This window comes from Oncorhynchus keta, chromosome 13, assembly GCF_023373465.1.
Source record: "Oncorhynchus keta strain PuntledgeMale-10-30-2019 chromosome 13, Oket_V2, whole genome shotgun sequence".
NCBI classification, from domain to species: Eukaryota; Metazoa; Chordata; class Actinopteri; order Salmoniformes; family Salmonidae; genus Oncorhynchus; species Oncorhynchus keta.
The window spans coordinates 38,581,572-38,601,772 of record NC_068433.1 but is presented as its reverse complement, the minus strand read 5'-3'; the positions used below and the strand labels follow the sequence as shown (position 1 = coordinate 38,601,772).

General features: G+C 41.1%; 1 protein-coding gene across 2 annotated transcripts in view; it reads right to left on the bottom strand.

Annotated features, from left to right (window-relative positions):
• Window positions 1-518: 518 nt before the first annotated feature.
• The window catches only part of LOC118392300 (synapsin-3-like), a 112,771-nt gene continuing 93,088 nt past the window's right edge, over window positions 519-20,201 (bottom strand). For both annotated transcript variants that reach the window (XM_052460107.1, XM_052460108.1), the window contains exons 11-14: window positions 2,513-2,644; window positions 2,298-2,328; window positions 1,978-2,140; window positions 519-789 (exon numbers count right to left, since the gene is read on the bottom strand). In XM_052460107.1, coding sequence (XP_052316067.1) covers window positions 666-789; window positions 1,978-2,140; window positions 2,298-2,328; window positions 2,513-2,644 — 450 coding nt within the window. In that variant the 3' untranslated portion in view covers window positions 519-665. The remainder of the gene's footprint in view (window positions 790-1,977; window positions 2,141-2,297; window positions 2,329-2,512; window positions 2,645-20,201) is intronic.

The window sequence follows — 20,201 nt, the reverse complement described above, 5'->3', positions numbered from 1 at the left end:
TATTTACACTGGATAGTTCATAATTGCTTAGAACTTAGGGAAGAATTGTCTGTGATGGAAGACTTAAGATGATATTTCCACCTCGTATAATTGCAAATTGACAGGTACAGTATATAGCCTAAACTATCTTGACCTAATGCAAGGAATTTTAAATCAAAAATACTTTGTTACTCAAAGGCCAAAGCAAAATCACAAATCATTAGATTGTAATATCAGCCAATCAATATGTATGGGTCTACAAGACATGGCAATCGTATTTCTATGAAATGAGATTGGCAAAATGCTAAGCATTGCTGGTAAACCTGGCTCATACACTATTATTGGTCATTTATAAATACTGTAATATTGCCTTTATCTCCCAAAGTATATAAACATCCTTGAAGTTGATAAAACACAAATATGACCAAAAGAATGAATCAGATGAACAAATTGAATGTAAACCTACATCTCAACTACACCAACCAAGCAGTACTGAACTATAGCCTAATGTAGTATTAAAAAAAAGAAGAAAAAATGGGTAAGAACAGGAAGTAGGACGTGGTGGACAGGAAGATCCCGCTCTGTGGGTTGACTGAGCGCGCGCCCTGTAAAATAATGGTATCTTGGAGCTCTTCTGGAGGCCAATGGCTGACAGTAGGCGGATGGATATGGGGAGTCTGTTGAAGTTAGTCGGAGAAGAGGCTGGCGAAGGACTGGCGCAGGCTGCGGATGGTCTCTGCCTTGGCCTCATCGTCCGTGGCGTTCCCTTTCAGGGTCTCAGTGAAGGTGTTGGTGAGCGACTGGGATTTGCTGCAAGGAGCGAAAGTGAGAGTGAGGCTGAGGCCTGAGGGACATGCAACATGGAGAAGGTGGATGTATGTGCGTGCATTCATGCATGCACATGTGTGAAGAGGGGCGAGGGCATCGTATTCTGCCAACTTCGCTGCACAGTTTGATCAACAGAGGCTGGCCAACGACACACACAATAGGGAATAAACTAGTGCACTTTGCTCTCTAAGGCCAACAACATTTTTACAAAGGAGCTTAATCTTAGAAGACACATGTTAATGTTTATTATAGCAAAGCCAACGACATGGACAGAAATACAGTCAAACTTTTGAAGTGTATCCGAGCCAGGAGGCAAATTGAGGAATGGTTGTGGAGAAATCTAGTTGCAAATTGCCCAACCGACAACCCCTTTGCCATGTACAGCCAATCCATGTTGAACTAGGGAGGAGTTACGAGAGAATCAAAACTAGAGGTAGTTTCACTTTTATCACATATTATTTTCTGAAGAGGTGTCTGGAGCTGAGCATCCTGTAAATGCAGGCCATTATTAACAGCCATTAAACAGGAACAAAAGTTGGCATGTCAGAGATTATAGTAGAGTATTTTTGTAAACAAGAAGAGTCGAGCTACAGGAGCATGTACGGTAAAATCTTTATACAATGTCTCCATCTAGCAGCCGTTTGTGGCATCTGCACAGATCTGCTCTGCAAGTAGATATATTCCTAGTACTCAGAGATGGTTTTAATGATCAGACAGTTTAAGGTTTTCACAGAACTTTCACTAGAGATCCTAAGCAATAAGGCCCGAGGAGGTGTGGTATATGGCCAATATAAGACACTATAAACTGGGTGGTTCGAGCCCTGAATGCTGGCTGATTGGCTGAAAGATGTGGTACATCACATTGTATACCATGAGTATGACAAAATATGAATTTTTACTGTTGTAATTATGTTGGTAACCAGTTTATAATAGTAAAAAGGCACTTTGGGGGTTGATGGTATATGGCCAACATACCACGGCTAAGGGCTGTAATCCAGGCACTCCGCGTTGAGTCGTGCGTAAGAACAGGCAGTCATGGTATATTGGCCATATAACACACCCCCTTATGCCTTAATTATATTCTTCTGTTGAGTTAGTATTAGTATTACACACCCGTGTAAACATCAGCCTTGATCATGGAAATGAGATTTGAGGCATTTGATCACTTACTTCAGTTGAGGAGGTTGTTTCTGGGAGCCAGGGCCGGTGGCGGCGGGAGGTGGGATGGGTCCTGGCTGGAAGGCCTGGCTGGGAGAGGTGTTAGCTGAGCGGGCTCGCTGAGGAGAACCCTGAGCTGACTGGGAGGGAGAACCAGAGCCAGAGCGATGCCCACCTGCAGTGCGAACACACACTCATGTTTCGTCTGAGACACTCAAGGCACTACTATGTGTATTTCTCAACACTTATCATAATATTCATATTCACCACAACAGCAATCAATTGTTGTAGTAATCAAACTGGTGATAAGATGTTGATGGAGGTCTCTTTACCTTGGGCCCTTCTTGGCTGGGTCGTCTGTGGCTGTGAAATGAAAAGCATTGAAAATGGACAGTAATAGTGCATGATGCATGGTTGGTTTGATATACTCCCTACACAAGGGCTTATTTGAAGCAATTATTCATTACTTCTGAGATCGAATCTACATAATCAATTCAAATACAAATCCATAGTGTTACACTCTGGAGAAGAGGTGAAAGAGATTTACCTTCACAGCACTGGGCTGTGGTGTGTTGATACCGAGCAGCACGCTACACATCTTATTGATCACTAGATCAGTGATCAGCTGCCTGTCCTCCTCCACGTGCTCACCAATCAGAGGCATGGAACTGTCCATCACCTAGATGACACAGGAGAGGTACACCAATCAGAGTGAAGAACAACACGGACAGTTTAAGCAGGGATTCTGGACTGAGTCAATGCAAGTAAATGGGAAATTCACTGTAAATCCATTTAACATGATTGACTTCATTCTTGCCACTAGAGAGCAGTATTGTACATCTTATTTGAGTAGCTAGGCCTAATGAAGATGATGGTGAGGGGGTGAAACCATTACAGGTTTGATGTTAGAGCACAATGATTAAAGGAGTCTATTGACCGCTGAAATGTGTATACAGTACTATAGGCATAAACATGAGACTTGTGACTTTCCCCATATTATTACGGTCATTATTTTAGTACATTTAGTACTTATTTCATAACTTATGGGTGGACACTGGATGTCAGGACATGGCACGGCCACATAGATAATTGACTCAACAACGTAGCATTTCAACTCACAATACATGTGCTTTGTTTGAAACCATCTCCGCAAAGCAGGTGGCTCTCCATCGATCCAACAGCCATGCTTTCCTCTGCATGAGAGGGTTGTGCCAATGCCGCACCAAATGAGAACCAAAACAAACAGACGAAAGTGTGTCTCACAGGCTGAGGGAGAGAACGGAGGGAACACTTTGCCAGCAGAATGCATGTGTTGTGTCCCCAGAGCGGTATCAGGCCACTGCACGCATTGTGGCCAGAGCACACTGTAAACAGACAGAAGTCATTTCATCCATGTGCCCCTTGTACACAGGCAAGTGTCTGTGTGTGTGTGTGTGTGTGTGTGTGTGTGTGTGTGTGTGTGTGTGTGTGTGTGTGTGTGTGTGTGTGTGTGTGTGTGTGTGTGTGTGTGTGTGTGTGCAGCTGGGAGATGGGTAGAAGGAAGAGAACTGGGCGGGTGATGTGCCTGTTGGTGTTGCCCCTTTTTCATAACCAGTGGTGTAAAGTACTTAAGTAAAAATATTTCAAAGTACTACTTAAGTATTTTTTTGGGGGGTATCTGTAATTTACTTTACTAATTATATTTTTTACAACTTTTACTTCACCACATTCCTAAAGAAAATTATGTACTTTTTACTCCATACATTTTCCCTGTGAAACCAAAAGTATGTTACATTTTGGATGCTTAGCGGAATAGGAAAATGGTCTAATTCCCACACTTATCAAGAGAACATCCCTGGTCATCCCCACTGCCTCTGATCTGACAGACTAAACACATGCTTTGTTTGTAAATTACGTCTAAGTGTTGGAGTGTGCCCTTGGCTATCTGTAAACAAAACAAAAACAAGACAATTACGAGGTCTGGTTTACTTTTGATACTTAAGTATATTTAAAACCAAATACTTTTACTCAAGTATGACAATTGGGTACTTTTTCCACCTCTGGACATAACCATAAGGGACTGGGACTGGGACTGATTGAGCCCTGGAGGACTGGCAGCTGCAGCCGGGACCCACTGCAAGCCAGGAGCCACTTCAAACGTGGTGCAGTGGCAGCCAGAGTACCGGTTACACCCTGGTGATTTATTGGGATATAGACTCATCTAGCAGATGACAAGGCTGCAGTTAGTTGCCCTTTAGTATTAGAACATGGAGAGGTGTTGTTTTTCTCCTCTTTTATTGGGCTGCACAATGTTCTTTCCTGCTGCTGGTCTGGACGCTGTGTTCTGGAATGGAAAGATTAAGGGTTGGAAATGGTGAACTCTTTACTCGGCCGGACAATACAGAAACTCCAAAGAGGCCATTGTTGTTTGTTTACGTTAGCTAAGTGATTTCTATGATAAGAGTGCAACATTTTTTTACGTGAAATGGCAAGTGCCAGATGTACACCTAAGTATGTGTGCCAAAATTCTCACATAGATGTTGTTGAACTATCCAAGCAAACGATTTTCCGTTGAATACTGCTAGTAATACATGGAACGTATATAGCACGTTAAGGGACCCAAAGTCGCTTTACAATTATAGAAAAACGAAAAACAACAACAAAACAGGAGTCAAATCAAAACATCAGACTAAACATGAATCAGTGTATGAGGAGGGTTGGGATCTGGATATGAAGCAGGTTTGGGTAAGTGGTAGGGTAAGGTTTAGGTACTGCTCAGAATGGTGAAGAGAGGAGTGTCTTAGTAGTGTATTTCTTTGTTTGTATATGTGCTGGGGGGGGTCTTAAGGGTAGGCCTTGCCAAAGAGGTGAGGCTTTAGGAGGGCCTGAAAGATAGTGATGGACTCCGAATCACAGATGGCTGGAGCAACCCTGGAGAAGCCCCTGTCGCCAAAGTGCTGTCAGGACTTAGTGTTGGTCAGGAGATGGGCTGCAGAGTTTTTTTAACCATTTAGATCTTATGGAGGGAGCTTGATTTGATGCCGGAGGGTAGTGAGATGCAGTAGTTAAGAAGGGAGGAGATGAATGCATGTATGAGGGTTTCAGTGGCAGGACGGGAGAAGAACGACCTGACCTTGGCAATGTTTCAGAGGTGGAAGAATGAGGTTTAAACAGTCTGTCTTATGTGGTATTCAAATGAAAGGGTGGAGTCCAGGATGACGCCATGGTTTTGTGCATGGAGGGAGAGAGAGACAGTGGTGTCGTCAATGGTGAGTGTGAGGTTGCCAGCTTTGGTGAGGGTGGAGAAGTTCTGTTTTATCACTGTTGAGCCTAAGGAAGTTTTGTTTTTAGGGATTCAACAGGATTCAATGTTCGTCAGAGGTGGGTTGAGGAGGGATTTGGTGCCGAGGTACATCTGGGTGTCATCGGCATAGAAGTGGAAGTCAAGGTTGATGTGACGGTGGATCTGACCAAGAGGGAGGATGTAGATGAGTAAGGAACCCAGCACAGAGCCCTTGGGAACACCCTGTATAACTGCAGCTGAGTCTGAGGTGTGGCCATTGAGGGAGATTGTGTTGAGGTTGTGGGTCTGGTTTGTGAGGCATGATTGTAGCCAGGCCCTCCAGCCTGGTGAGGAGGATCTGATGGCTCACCGTGTCAAAAGCGGCACTCCAGTCAAGGAGAATCAGGATGTTGAGGGCACCAGCATCAGCAGAGATGAGGTCATTGATAACTTTGAGGAGTGCAGTTTCAATACTGTGGAGGGGCGGAAACCAGACTAGAGAGACTCAAACAGGTTGTTGATTAGCAGGTAGGTTTGTAATTGGGAGGCAACTGTAGGTTCTGGAGTCTTGGCAAGAAAGGGGAGGTTGGAAATGGGGTGGAAGCATTTGAGGAGGGTAGTGTCCAGTTCTGGCTTTTTTAAGATTGGGGTGACTGCAGATGTTTTGTAGTTGTAGGGGACAGTTCTGTTAGCGAGGGAGAGGTTGACAATGTGTGTGATATATGGACAGACAACAGGAAGGCAGGATTTGATGAGAACAGTGGGGAGATGATCCATGGAGCAAGTTGTACACTTGGAATACATGAGTTTTGACAAGTTTTTAGATATAAGGAGTCAAATAGGGCCAATTTGGAGAGCCAGGTTTCAGGTGTGACTGTTGGGAGGTTGACAGGGAGAGGGGTGGCTGAGGGAGATTGATCAGTCAGTAATGAGTTGATTTTTGGTGATCTTGTCCTTGAAAACCTGAAAGAAGGAGTTGCAGAGTTCAGTGGAAGGAGTAGAGAAGGTGTCATCACAGGGCTGAAGTAGTTTGAGAAGTAGGTGGCCCTGGCATCACGGAGGGCATCTCAGTAGGTGGATAGGTGTAGTTTGTAGGCTTCAGCGTGGACAGTGAGGCCAGACTTCCTGCTCAGGCACTCCAGACAGCAGCCAGCTTGCTTGACAGGGCATGAACCTCAGGGGTAAACCAAGGGGAAGAGGAGACCGGTTTAGTTTGGAGGGGGGCCAGAGAGTTGAGGGAGTCAGATAGAGTAGTATTGAATTGGGCAGCTAGTTCATTAGGTGAGTTGGGGGCGTGGTCAAGGGGCAGGGCAGGGCAGATGGCATCAGAGTTGGAGGGGGTCAACAACTTTGATGTTCAGTGTTGTGAGTATGAGGTAAGTGAGAAATTAAGGATTGTGTGGTCAGACAGTGGGAACAGGAAGGGCGAAATAGGAGTTAGGTTGAGGCCAACAGAGCAGACGAGGTCAAGTATGTGTCCATTGATGTGAGTTGGAAAATTTACTTCTTGGGTAATATTGAAACAGTCCAGAACAGCAATGAAAACAGAGGCAAGTTTTTAGTTTGATGAGTCCACATGAATATTCATATCACTAAGAAACATTAAGTGGGGGGTTCCGAGCAATGCGAGATTTCTGTGATTCTGAAATAACACACACTCATTCAACCCTCTGCAAATAAGTCAGTTCTTAACATAAAGACTTAAAACTCGATATTCTATAAGTGCCTACCCCAAGGAGGATATGTGTTCACTTTCAGCTTCCTGTGTAATGGACGGTGACTTGCTGGTTGACTTTTGTCCATTTGAAATATGTTTAAACAGTGAGGTACCATCACCAAAATGACATTCTGAAATCAACACCAATGAGCGATGGAGAGGAACCAGAAACACTGCCCGGCCATCCCGAGTTCATCGGGCCAGTTAGTTTCACATTTCTGCAGTATTTTTGAGCATGACAAATTCTTGATGATAAATGCCCATTAAAACATGTGGCAAACGCACAGTGCATTTGCCATATGATTCAACATTGAAAAACATCACCAAATTATGTTTTTCAAAAACTTATCACCCCCTTAAAGTGCTTTCTGGACCGTTTTTTGAAATTCTTTCGATTTCATTTTTAAAATCTTGGGTCTTGACTTGTGTTACATTTGCAATATGAAAAATCACGGTGGAACACACTCGCCATCTGTTGGATTTTTGGAGTCTACACTTGGCATATGGCATTTGCAATCAACTTTGAATGAAACGACACTGAATTGAGTGGTATTGGACACCGTGTATGTTTCGTACGGTGCCAATGACTTCCCATTCATTTTTGTCCATTTCAGAGGGGTGTTCCCTTACAGACAGTAGGGCGAGACAGTTCAGTCCTTTACAGACAGTAGGGAGAGACAGTTCAGTCATTTAGAGACGGTAGGTTATTTCGATTTTAGAGTTGTACAGTACAGCGAGGCCACCACCACGGCCAGTGGAGCGGAGGTGACACAGGTAGCCTTAACCAGCGGGAGTAGCTTGGTTAAGAGAAAATAAATCACCAGTGTGTTGCCAAGTTTCAGTTAGGAGGAGCTTGTTGTCAGATATAAGTTCAAGGGGACTTTCATTGTTCATTGATCAAGTGTTGAGGAGAGCAAAGTTAGTATTGTTAGGTGAGTTTCTGGATAGTGGTAGGCAGTCATGGTTTACAGTGGCAGATGATGGATAGAAATTCAAATGCTCCCTCAATCTTCTTTTCTTTTTGCATGAAAAGCATAATAACCCATGGTTCCATATGACTCCTATACATTACAGTCAACCGGTCTTCCCAAAGACATCACAATCTAATCTGATACAAAACATATCTGCTATCTGATGTCTGTAATATCACAACACAGGCCAACATAAAGATATGCTGTATGGGTCATTCCATAAACAAACAAAAAAAAGAGTGCCGTTTGCGTCCCTTTGATATTTTCAGTAGAAATTGTGTACCAATATTTAAAAGTCTGTTATATTAAATGAAGTGCATTTTAATATAAACCACATGGAGAACTCAATAAATCCAAAACTTTTTCTAAAGTGCCAAAATTTAGTCTTGTCCCTTCGTGCATCCTGTGATTCTAGGAATATTTTATCCAAAAGTATTTACCATTATTGTAAAGCCCTCGTTATTTTGTGGCTTTGACAAAGTCATTTCTGATGATTCATTTAATGCAATTACCGATTCATTTTACGACCATCCCTTATTTTAAGGTCAACCCTGTTACGTGAACTAAACTCTCGCTTTAATATGGTGAAACTATTCCTATTGAAATATTTTTCAAAAGAAACATTTAATATCTAATAGTCAAATCATACTGTAAAAGAAAGTGAGCTGGTTCTACTCTTTTTGGGCATTTCTGGTGGAAAACCAGTTAACTCTATTATTACCCATAGATTAGTCTCGTGTTGTCATACTTCCAAAATCATGTCGTTGTCACCCCTGCCTTGGGAGGTCTGGAGAATTTTCTATTGCAAAAACAGGTTTCAAGAACCCTCCCCCACACGTGCGTAGAAGGGGTGCTGTGCGTTATGTGCATCACTGTTTTCCATCCGGGTAGTTGTTGCCTATGCTAGTTTTAAGTGCTCGTTTTGAAGTTATCAACTGTGGATTATGATGGTAAAGTCAAACATCACAACACGTTCAAAACCACTCTGGTGACAAACACACTTTTATTCTCGTCTTCATTCGTCCACATGGTTGCGCTTTGCTACCACCGACAATATCGTGAAGGTCGCCTATTATTTTGTAAGGACCCAAAAAACAGAGAGGCAGTGTGAACTGTATTATTAGCTAGCTTTTGTAAGATTACTAAAAAACTAAATAGAGGTGCTAGCTAACTTTACACACTGCTTAGCTAAGTTAGCTAGGCTGATGACATTTAATTAACTTTCTAATTGCTAGCTATCTTGATGTAATCATTGTAAATTAAAAACAGTCTCCAAATGCATTAGTAGATAACATCCATGGAAGAGCATGAAGTTGCTGCTCCAGCTGTCAGTAAAAGGAGAGTCAGTGTAAGCTGCTGGATAGGGCAGGTCATTTTGTGGGAGGACGTTTAAAGCATTTAAAAAATGTTGGTGAATATATTTTATTTTTAATAAATTATACCTTATTTACATAAGTATTCAGACCCTTTGCTATGAGACTCAAAATTCAGCTTTAGGTGCCTCCTGTTTTCATTGATCATCCTTGAGATGATTCTACAACTTGATTGGAGTCCACCGGTGGTAAATTCAATTGATTGGACATGATTTGGAAAGGTACACAGCTGTCTATATAAGGTCCCACAGTTGACAGTGCATGTCAGAGCAAAAACAGAGCCATGATGTCGAAGGAATTGTCCGTAGAGCACCGAGACAGGATTGTGTCAAGGCACAGATATGGAAGGGTACCAAAACATTTCTGCAACATTGAAGGCCCCCAAGACCTCCATCATTCTTAAATGGAAGAAATTTGGAACCACCAAGACTTGTGATATACAGGTGAAGTCGGAAGTTTACATACACCTTACACAAATCCATTTAAACTCAGTTTTTCACAAGTCCTGACATTAAATCCTAGTAAAAATTCCTTGTCTTAGGTCAGTTAGGATCACCAATTTATTTTAAGAATGTGAAATGTCAGGATAATAGTAGAGAGAATGGTTATTTCAGCTTTTACTTCTTTCATCAGTGGGTCAGAAGTTAACACACTCAATTAGTATTTTGGTAGCATTGCCTTTAAATTGTTTAACTTGGGTTAAACGTTTTGGGTAGCCTTCCACAAGCCTCCCACAATGAATTGGGGGAATTATGGCCCATTCCTCCTGACAAAGCTGGTGGAACTGAGTCAGGTTTGTACGCCTCATTGCTCGCACAAGCTTTTTCAGTTCTGCCCACAAATGTTCTATAGGATTGAGGTCAGGGCTTTGTGATGGCCACTCCAATACCTTGATTTTGTTGCCCTTAAGCCATTTTGCCACAACTTCTTTGGAAGTATGCTTGGGGTCATGGTCCATTTGGAAGACCCATTTGCGACCAAGCTTTAACTTCCTGACTGATGTCATGAGATGTTGCTTAAATGTATCCACATAACTTTCCTCCCTCATGATGCCATCTATTTTGTGAAGTGCACCAGTCCCTCATGCAGCAAAGCACCCCCACAACATGATGCTGCCACCCCCGTGCTTCACGATTGGGACTTTGACTTGCAAGCCTTCCCCTTTTGACAATGGTCATTATGGCCATCTTCAGAAGGTCCTTTGCTGTTGTTCTGGGATTGATTTGCACTTTTCGCACCAAAGTACGTTCATCTCTAGGAGACAGTCTGCGTGGTCCCATGGTGTTTATACTTGCGTACTATTGTTTGTACAGATGAACGTGGTACCTTCAGGCGTTTGGAAATTTCTCCCAAGGATGAACCAGAATTGTGGAGGTCTACAATTTATTTTCTGAAGTCTTGGCTGATTTCTTTTGATTATCCCATAATGTCAAGCAAATTAGCCTATCAGGAGCTTCTAAAGCCATGACAATTTTCTGGAATTTTCCAAGTCAACTTACTGTATGTAAACTTCTGACCCACTGGAATTGTGATACAGTGAATGATAAGTGAAATAATCTGCCTGTCAACAATTGTTGGGAAAATTACTTGTGTCATGCACAAAGTAGATGTCCTAACCAACTTGCCAAAACTATAGTTTGTTAACAAGACATTTGTGGAGTGGTTGAAAAACAAGTTTTAATGACTCCCACATAAGTGTAAACTTCAGACATCAACTATATATATATATATATATATATATATATATATATATATATATATATATATATATATATGTGTTTTTATACATTTACTAAAATGTCTAATATTCCGTTAATCCTTTGTTATTATGGGGCATTGTGTGTAGATTGAGGGGAAAAACACTGTTTAATACAAAATTTGGAAAAAGTCAAGGGTCTGAATACTTTCCGAATGCACTGTATGTTAGCAAATGTTGTATACAAAAAATACAGTGTATAAACCTATTACAATTGGATCAGGCCAACCCTGCTGGAGGTCTGCTGGGTGTCCAGGGTTCCGTTTTAGTCCATCAATAACACACCCAATTCAACTTATCAAATCTAATGAGTTGATAATCAAGTGTGCTATTGCTGGGCTGGAATAGACGTCTGCTCACCCAGTAGATCAGAGACCAGTGGTGCAAGGTTGGCCACCACTGGTATGGAGTTTTTTTTGTTTACCTGATTTGGTAATAATAGCCTACTTGTTAATACTCAATTAAACATACGAGTTAGCTTATTTGTACATTTTGAAGTGTTGATTCTTGTTAGTACCCTTCCCCATATCTGTGCCTTGACACAATCCTGTCTCAGTGCTCTACGGACAATTCTTTCAACACCATGGCTCTGTTTTTTTTCTGAGCGACTAACAAGAGGGGGTTGATTGCCTTGCTCAAGGGCATAAACAGATTTTTCACCTAGGAGGCTCAGGGATTCAAACAAGCGACCTTTGGGTTACTGGCAAAACGCTCTTAACCGTTAGCCTACCTGCCACGGTGTAGTGTTTAAACTTGTTTTAATCATTCAAAATGAATTAGTGTCTCTGCTGATTAATCACATATTACACCGCCAGGAATAAAGAGGGGAAGTGGTTCTGTCTCTAATGTGTCTGTTGTATTCTCAAATGAACATTTCCTTTTTGTCTAGTGGTTAGATCTCCAATCTGTTTTATTTGATTGTCACTCTCAGTATATCAGCCATGGAGATAACAAGTAGGTTCCAGGAGATGAGCATTACAGGTAACATTTTATGATATTAATTTTAGCAATGTTGCTTGCAAAATGATTGCAATTGTTCCCATAGCTTTATGTACAGTATCGTTGACCCTGGATAAGCTACAGTAGGGACTGGGCCAACACAGCTAACCTTTCAGGTCAATAATATGCTGTTTTTAGTAACATTTTGTTGGCTTTATAATTGAGAAAGAAAGTGAATTAGATAGTAGCTAGCTAGTTAGTTATACCTACGTAGCTTTCAAGGTTAGCTGACTTTTCTCAAAACAAACCTCATTGTGGCAAGCTACTTCGTGTCCCTCACGCTAGCCTTCAAGGCCAAATACAGTTCAGAAACATCAATATTAAAAATATTGATATGGTCAGCATTGTAGGCCATTTCTCCCATCTTGCTGCAGCTTTAGCTCATCTCAAAATAAGAGAAATACTGTGAAAACCAGTGTGCCACAAATGTTCTAAAATGTTTTGTCACCAGTGGTTGTTTTAATTTGTTTTTGTCCTCGCATACTGTTGCTCCAACGGCACTAATCTGGTGAGCTTCATTGGAGCTCCGCCCAAGCAAGGCATTTGATTGGTTTGATGTGTTACGAGGCATCACTGATTTACAATGGGTTCTGACCTCTCTTTAGCAGGTTTCTGCCATGGAACCTCCCCAGGCTTCCTGGAATACCCATAGATGCAGACTATAAATATTTTTTTGCCATTCCCTGCCATTCCCTCTTGCACACAACAAGCGTCCATTCCCGTCACAAGGGGATTTATGGTTGATTTAAGATTAAATTGTCAACCCTGTAACTTTATTTGGTACTTAATAGGCTCTTACTATAGTAATTTCTGTATTTAACCTCGAGATCTGAATGCATGTCTTTATGAAATTGTTCTTGCTCCGAGACAAAATGTTAAAAACATGTTTTACACAACTCAAAAGGCACCGAATTAGTGAAACGACCCACATGTTGAGATCAATACCAGTGGATTCTATATGAAGCGAATGTAAACAGCCATTACTTTTCATTAATGGGAGGTGTCACCATGTGTAATGTCTGTCTGGAACACAAACAAGTTTCCACTGCCAGGGACATGCAATATTACTATGTTCCCATTCACACTAATTAAATTCCACCAAGTGGAGGGGTGTGTGTAATTTGGAGGAATTTAATTTGGTGCCATTATCAACAGTGACTGGTGGTTAAGGACCTTGTTCAAGGGCACAGAGAGATTTTTCACTTTTTTTTGCCTCTGGGATTCAAACTAGCTACCTTTCAGTTACTGGCAAAACGCTCTAACCGCCAGGTTACCTGCCGCCACAGTGTGTGTGTGTGTGTGTGTGTGTGTGTGTAGAACTCTCCTTGTCAACATCATTACGTGACTGTGTCACTGCTGCGGTCCCTGTCTGTCTCAGACCTTGTGGGCCGTTCAAATAAGAATGCTGTGTCACACACACACAGTCTCAGGAGAGCCTGTGGAGATTTCTTGCAATAGCCACACTGGTTATAGGCCCTTCCTACAATGGGAAGAGAGAAAGAGGATGACAGATTGGTAGGTGGGAGGCTGGCCTCCACCCTAGAAACATCAGGTTAAGAGAGAATGTTGACGCATGTTAGAGAGCAGGCTAAATATGGACAACTCAGAGCACTGGGCCGTATGCGTCAGTATGGATCAAAGACAATGGGATGAGAGGAATTTTAAATCAAACTTCCCACGAGGGGATTGCACATAAACACATCACATTGGAGAGTGCTGTGTGGGATCTGTGATGAGCATGCAGATCGGAGATACAGTTTTCAAAATGGTTGAGAAGGGTATGTGCATGAGTAAAAGCTAAAACATCGGTAATCTCAAGGTTAAAAGGTAATTGAAAGCAAAACTGGTTTCGGTATGAAAACATTCCTGTGTTTATCTCATTTTAGCTAACATTCATGAGTGTTCCTAACTTCCATTGCTACATTAGTACATGGTAATGTGTTTAGAGGAAAAGCACAGAGGAGTCCATTGTATGCGTGTCCTTAATTTCCTCCTTTCAGTGGTACAGTGAGTTTAATGACATATTTAATATGGACCGTTGAAGAATGCCAGAAAATGTGTTTTGGACAAAGTTATACTGTGGTAGATACATAAACAGAACAGCCTATAGTTCACCATATCACAAACAGGCTAGCACTGAAATGATGTCTAATCACCCTCTGCAACTGGAAAAGTCTAATGATTTATGGAATGCAACCAAGAAAAATAATAGGTTAAATTGGCGTTGTATTTTCCATAAGATCAAAAGTATAGGTAACGCCTGATATGAAATAAATTAATACTGGGAACAGAACTATTCATCAAAAACAGTGGTTTACAAACAGGTTCAGCTTGGCCTGCTGCACCAGGGACAGTTACTCACAACAGCTGCCAGTTGCACTGTAAATCAACTGTGCACCACACACACAGGTGCGAGCGAGCACACATACATATATGCACACAGACACATGCGCGAGCACACACACACCCCTCTGAATTGTCTCTGTTGTCCAATCCACAGCACTGACATACATAAACACATGCCATATGGACACACTCACACAACCAGCTCTTTCCTCTTCCTCCCATCCCTTCCCACCGGTCGTCCATAAGCTGCCCTGTGAGAGGAGATAAACCAGGCTTGTCTGGAGGAAACGATAGTCTGGGCTGGTTGTGCGAGATGGGGCTACCTAAGCACTGAGACGGTTGCACGACGTCATGTTTTTACCAGTCCCAATACAGTACGTCAGGTCACGAACATGCATGTATCTCCTCTCCTCCGCTGAAGCTTATTTTTACCCTCTGTGTATGTGTGTGCCTGCGTTTCTTTGCTTGTCCAATAACGTCAGGTTAGGACAAAGCAGTTATCTGTGTGTGTGGCATGTGTACTGTGCATGTGTGTAGCTATAGGCCTGGTCTGGAGTCAATGTGAGCTAAGTGGAACAACAGGAAGTGCCTGGTTGGTGTAACGGTGCATCTGCTCCTTTTAAACAGATGTGTTCTACAGCAACAAGTGCTCACCATGCCGTGCTGCCCAGCAGCCCAAAATAAACCCAGACAGAGGTTGTTATGGGGTGATAGGCTGTGATAATGTCTGTTGAACAGAGGCACTTACTGGACCACTCTCACTGGGTGGTTCTCCCAAGTCAGTGGCTTGGTAGTGATCGAATTGCAGGTGCTTTAACCCTTGACAATCAAGTGTAAAAAGTTTACAACATAGTTCTACTAGCTCCAAAACACAAATGCCTCAAAAGGGTTGAATTTTAATATGATCTATTAAGACATTAAATCAACCTAGCGTTCCTCTTCTCCAAATTACCTTTTAACTAGAAAACACAAAGACTGATGATAATTTGTGACACTTCAGGAAACTAGGCATATATTGCATGTCACTATTTCAAAGGAGAAGCATTTTCATGTAAACATTTAGAAATGCCTCCTGGAACGTGAACTTTCATGTGCCTTAATAACAAACGTGTATACAATTGTTAAAATGATGAGCCTTGTAGGTTTAGCCACGGAAAAAAGACCGGAACCATCCCGCTAGCCATGATTGGCTGAGATAATGGATAGGCTGGACATGCCGAGATGAGTTTGGATTGGTCTACCATGTAGCACGCTTCGGTCTATAACATGAGCTGCTTAGTACTGTATGTGTAGGTAATCCTTTGTAATGCAGCTAGATATCACCAAGAACTGCAAAAGTGTTGCCCTCCACTTTCTGGAAGACAGAGTTTTGAAATAAGTGGAATGCCCGGTGGAAACAGTGTATGATAGCTAAGGAGATGGAGAAAATTCTGGCCTTTGATTGCAAATATGCAGAGGGAGTCTAAAAGAGAACACGCAGAAGGCTGTTGTAAAGAACAACTGTCTCCGGATTACATCTTCAAACAATGGGCAACCATGGCAGAGAGGGAGAAGCGTTCATCCATGGTAAGATTGTCTAGCTACATTTTCAGAAAGTTGTTTTCATTGCAAGTGATAGCGTACTGTTAGCTAGCTAACGTTAGCTGACTGGCTCACTAGATTCATGCACGGTATTAAGGTTATGAGTTGGGATTATGGGTAATTGTTTAGCTAGCTAGCTACATGTCTAATCAAAAGACTCCACTATGCAAGTAACCATTTCACTGTACCGTTTACACCTTCTGTACCCTGTGCATGTGACAAATAAAATTGGATTTTATTTGATATAGTCTGTGTTTACCAGAGACTAATGTGAAAAACAACATGACCTGCACCAAAGTCAATTTAGGATATTATGTTAGGCCAACAAGAAAGTGTCCAAGTTCAAAAATGATATGGTAGAATGCCCTGCTTTTATTTGGTCACACTATTTTCTGTAATTAGCTCTCCATTAACTTGTAAATAATGATCTTGAGAGTTTATTTTCCTGTAATAATGAACACAAATTAGCTAAAGTTAAGACGTTGTCAGCTATATAATATGTACATTATTTGAACTGGCTAGCTAGCTAACTTAATGTTAGCTAGCTGGCTAACAAGCTAGAAACAAACAAAAACATTGTTTAGAAAAGTGGCTTTTAGTTGACTGGTTTGCTAGATTGACATATAGTAAATACATTTTTAAACGGATGGGTTTATTGGTGTTAAAATACACCAGTTATACTATTTTGGACCACCAGGCTGCTGATGTCATGAAGCCTGATGTTTTTGTGTTCATCAATTTTCATAACGACAAGGACAAGTTGTCGGACGACAATAGAATATTCATGATGTCACTGCGACAACAGTCTACAGACGTGTCGATAGACGTAGAATAAACCAGCCTTTAGTCTTAATCTTTGGTTGTTTAGTACACTACCATACTCACTCTGTTTAGCACATGGCCTCACATGTGAGTCCTTAAAGAGATGGGTGGGGCTAAGGCTGTAGAGGGTGTGAATGATGCTGAATGGGTGTAGACAAAGAAGAGCTTTCCAGTAGGTGGACCAAAACATTCAAGGGCCATTTTCTAAAAAGTGGGTTTGCAAGTTTATCAACTTTCAAAGCAAAATTACTTTCCCCATTGTTCCTCAACTGTAGTGTATAATCTACCATTTTCTAGCTCTGAGTCTCTACTTTTATCCAATGTAAAAAATAACATGATTTCATAATTTCACTACATAAGACCAAATCAGGCCAGTCGGTCACATTTAAATACAGTGCCTGTAGAAAGTTCACAAGCCTTTGAAATGTTTCACATTTTGTTGCGTTACAAAGTGGAATGGAAATAGATTTAACTGTAAATGTTGTAATGTCAAAGTGAAAAGAACATTCTACACATTTTTACAAATTAATAAAAATTCAGTAACTAAAATAGTTGTTGCATAAGTATTCACCCCTTTGTTTAGGAAATAATAAATGAGTGTAGATGTTGCATTTGGCTTAACAAATCACATAGTTAGTTATATGTTATATGGACTCAAACTGTGTGAAATATTTTTTTCATGACTACCCCTGTCCTCCATACAGTACATACAATATCTGTAAGTTCCCTCAGTCAGTATTGAATTTCAAGCTCTACAAATAACAGGGAGCTTTTAGAAAGCCTCATAAAGAAGAGCAGTGATTGGTAGATAGGTAACAATAACAAATCAGACATGGAATATATCTTTAAGCACACAGACATCAAAGATGCAGTCATCCTTCTGAAATGAGCTGCAGGAAGGAAACTGCTTAGGGATGTCACCATGAGGCCATTGACTGAGGATGGATGAACAACATTGTAATGACTCCACAATAATGACCTAAATCACAGAGTGAAATAATAAAAATACTGAATAAAAATATTGGAAAAATATTTCAAAATATGCATATGTATGTGTTAGCAATTTATGTTACAATAACACAAACCCCAAAGCAAATCAGGGGGAGGAAAATAGCTTTACTCGCAGAGGACAAATCATACGGGGAGGTAGATTGTCATTCTCCCCTGTCCTCAGTGATGTTCTCTCCAGTGGTTCTCTCTCCCCAGAACAAAGGAACAGCATGTAGTTTTATTACCCAGCGCTAGCCTGTGGTTGACCAATTAGAATTCCTTGCAATAAAACTAGCCAATGGCCAAATAACAAGTATCCTATTTCAGAAGACATATTCCTCTCATGTCTCTGAACCATTAATCAATAATTCCCTATTACAGAAAAAAACATTTTCATTGATCATTAGTACTCTATTGACTCTCGTCCTCTTGACCGCTCGTACTCTTGTCTCTGCGTTGTGTATTTATCTTCGACATATTCTTACATATGCAACAAGGCACTAAAGTAATACTGCAGAAATATACGGTAAAGGAAATCACTTTTTGGTCTAAATGCATAAGCCTTATGTTTGGGGCAAATCCAACAACACATCACTGGGTAACTACCTTCTTATTTTCAAGCATGGTGGTTGTTGCATCATGGTATGTGTGTACTTGACATCGGCAAAGACTGGGGAGTTTTCAGGCTGAAAAGAAAACGCGATGGAGCTAAGAACAAGCAAAATCCTAGAGGAAAACCTGCTTCAGTCTGCTTTCCACCAGACACTGGGAGAGGAATTCACCTTTCATAGGGACAACAACCTACAACATAAAAGCCAAATCTACACTTGAGTTGTTTACCAAGACAACAGTGAATGTGGTCCAGTTACAGTCTTGACTTAAATCTATTGAAAATGTATGGCAAGACTTGAAAATTGCTGAAAAGCCATGATCCCAAAAACAAAACACTGACAGAGCTTGAAGAATTTTGAAAAGAATGGGCAAATATTGCAGAATACAGGTGTGCAAAGCTCTTACTAGACATACCCAAAAAGACTCACCAGCTGTAATCGTTCGGAAAAGGTGTTTCTAACATGTATTGACTCAGAGGTTGAATACTTATCTAGTCAAGATACATTAGTGTTATTTTTCAATCATCTTTAAAAAACATTTTGTTCTTACTTTGACAGAGTATTTTGTGTAGATCGTTGACGAAAAAATAACAATTAAATCAATTCTAGACTCGCACTTTAACACAAAATGTGAAGAAATCCAAGGGGGGTGTAGACTTTCTATAGGCACTGTAAGTGTACCACAACTCATTCCAACGATCTCTGTTTTTCAGTATGTCGGTGTCTGAGCCATCTTGAGTTTCAGGTTTGAATACACACAGTCCTCCCCACAGAATAGAACACTATATTTCATCTCTATGGTCCTCCCTTTATATCCTCTCCTCTGTTCTGCCATTTGAACCAGCTGAGGAAATGTTACGAACTTGAGGAAAGCGGTGTTCCTCAAGTATCTATTACTTCATACAAACAGACAGCGTAGGCAGCCAGCTAGCCATGCCTTTGTTTGAATTCAGATCGTTGTGTTTGGTCTAAAGCGTAATTATTCTTTCATTGCTCCGACTCAAGACTGATCATGCCTGATCTATCCTCGGCTGCGCCCTCTTTCTCCACCATCGCCCGCCAACTAGTCTGTCAATGCAATCAATTACTTGATGACTTTGAAAATGTTATCGCCCACCTGAGAAATCTGATTTAAAATCAACATTTTTCTGGAATTTACATGATCTTTCATCATCACCCATTGTTACTCACACCCAGTTCAAAGAGTGTATTATAACTCGTGCAATTCAAACTGGGTTAGCATACACATTGAACACCACGTTGCCTGAGCATCCTTCAGAATACTACAATGTACTTGTAGCTGTATGTAGGTTGGGACATATTTATTAGGCACACATACACTGAGCATGATATGGGCTGTTTGTTAGAGATTTTTCTTGTTTTGTTTTTTTTTTACCCTGAAGGAGAAGGCCTAGAGTTACTGTCCCATTTGCTTATACAGTACACAGTGGTGACCCTGTTTTGATGGGGGCATGTTATTTTGGCATTCATACATGTCACATTTCAATTTGCAAACAATGTAAAAAAATATATATATTTATCATTGAGTTAATAAAGCTGCATACAAACATGGTCTATTTGTTTTGTTCGCCTGTTGGGGGATGTTTATGACCCCCATAAATACCTTTCCCCTTTTCTCTCTCTACGTTATAGAGTTGACTGTTGTAAAGCCTTTGTAACAGAGAGTCTGGTAACATCGAGAGGTGGGAAACGGAATCATATTTCGGTAATCCAACCAGTTGAAAATATGCGTTGGTACTTAATGAATGTGATCCCAGATCATTTGTCGTCTGAGACATTACTACTAA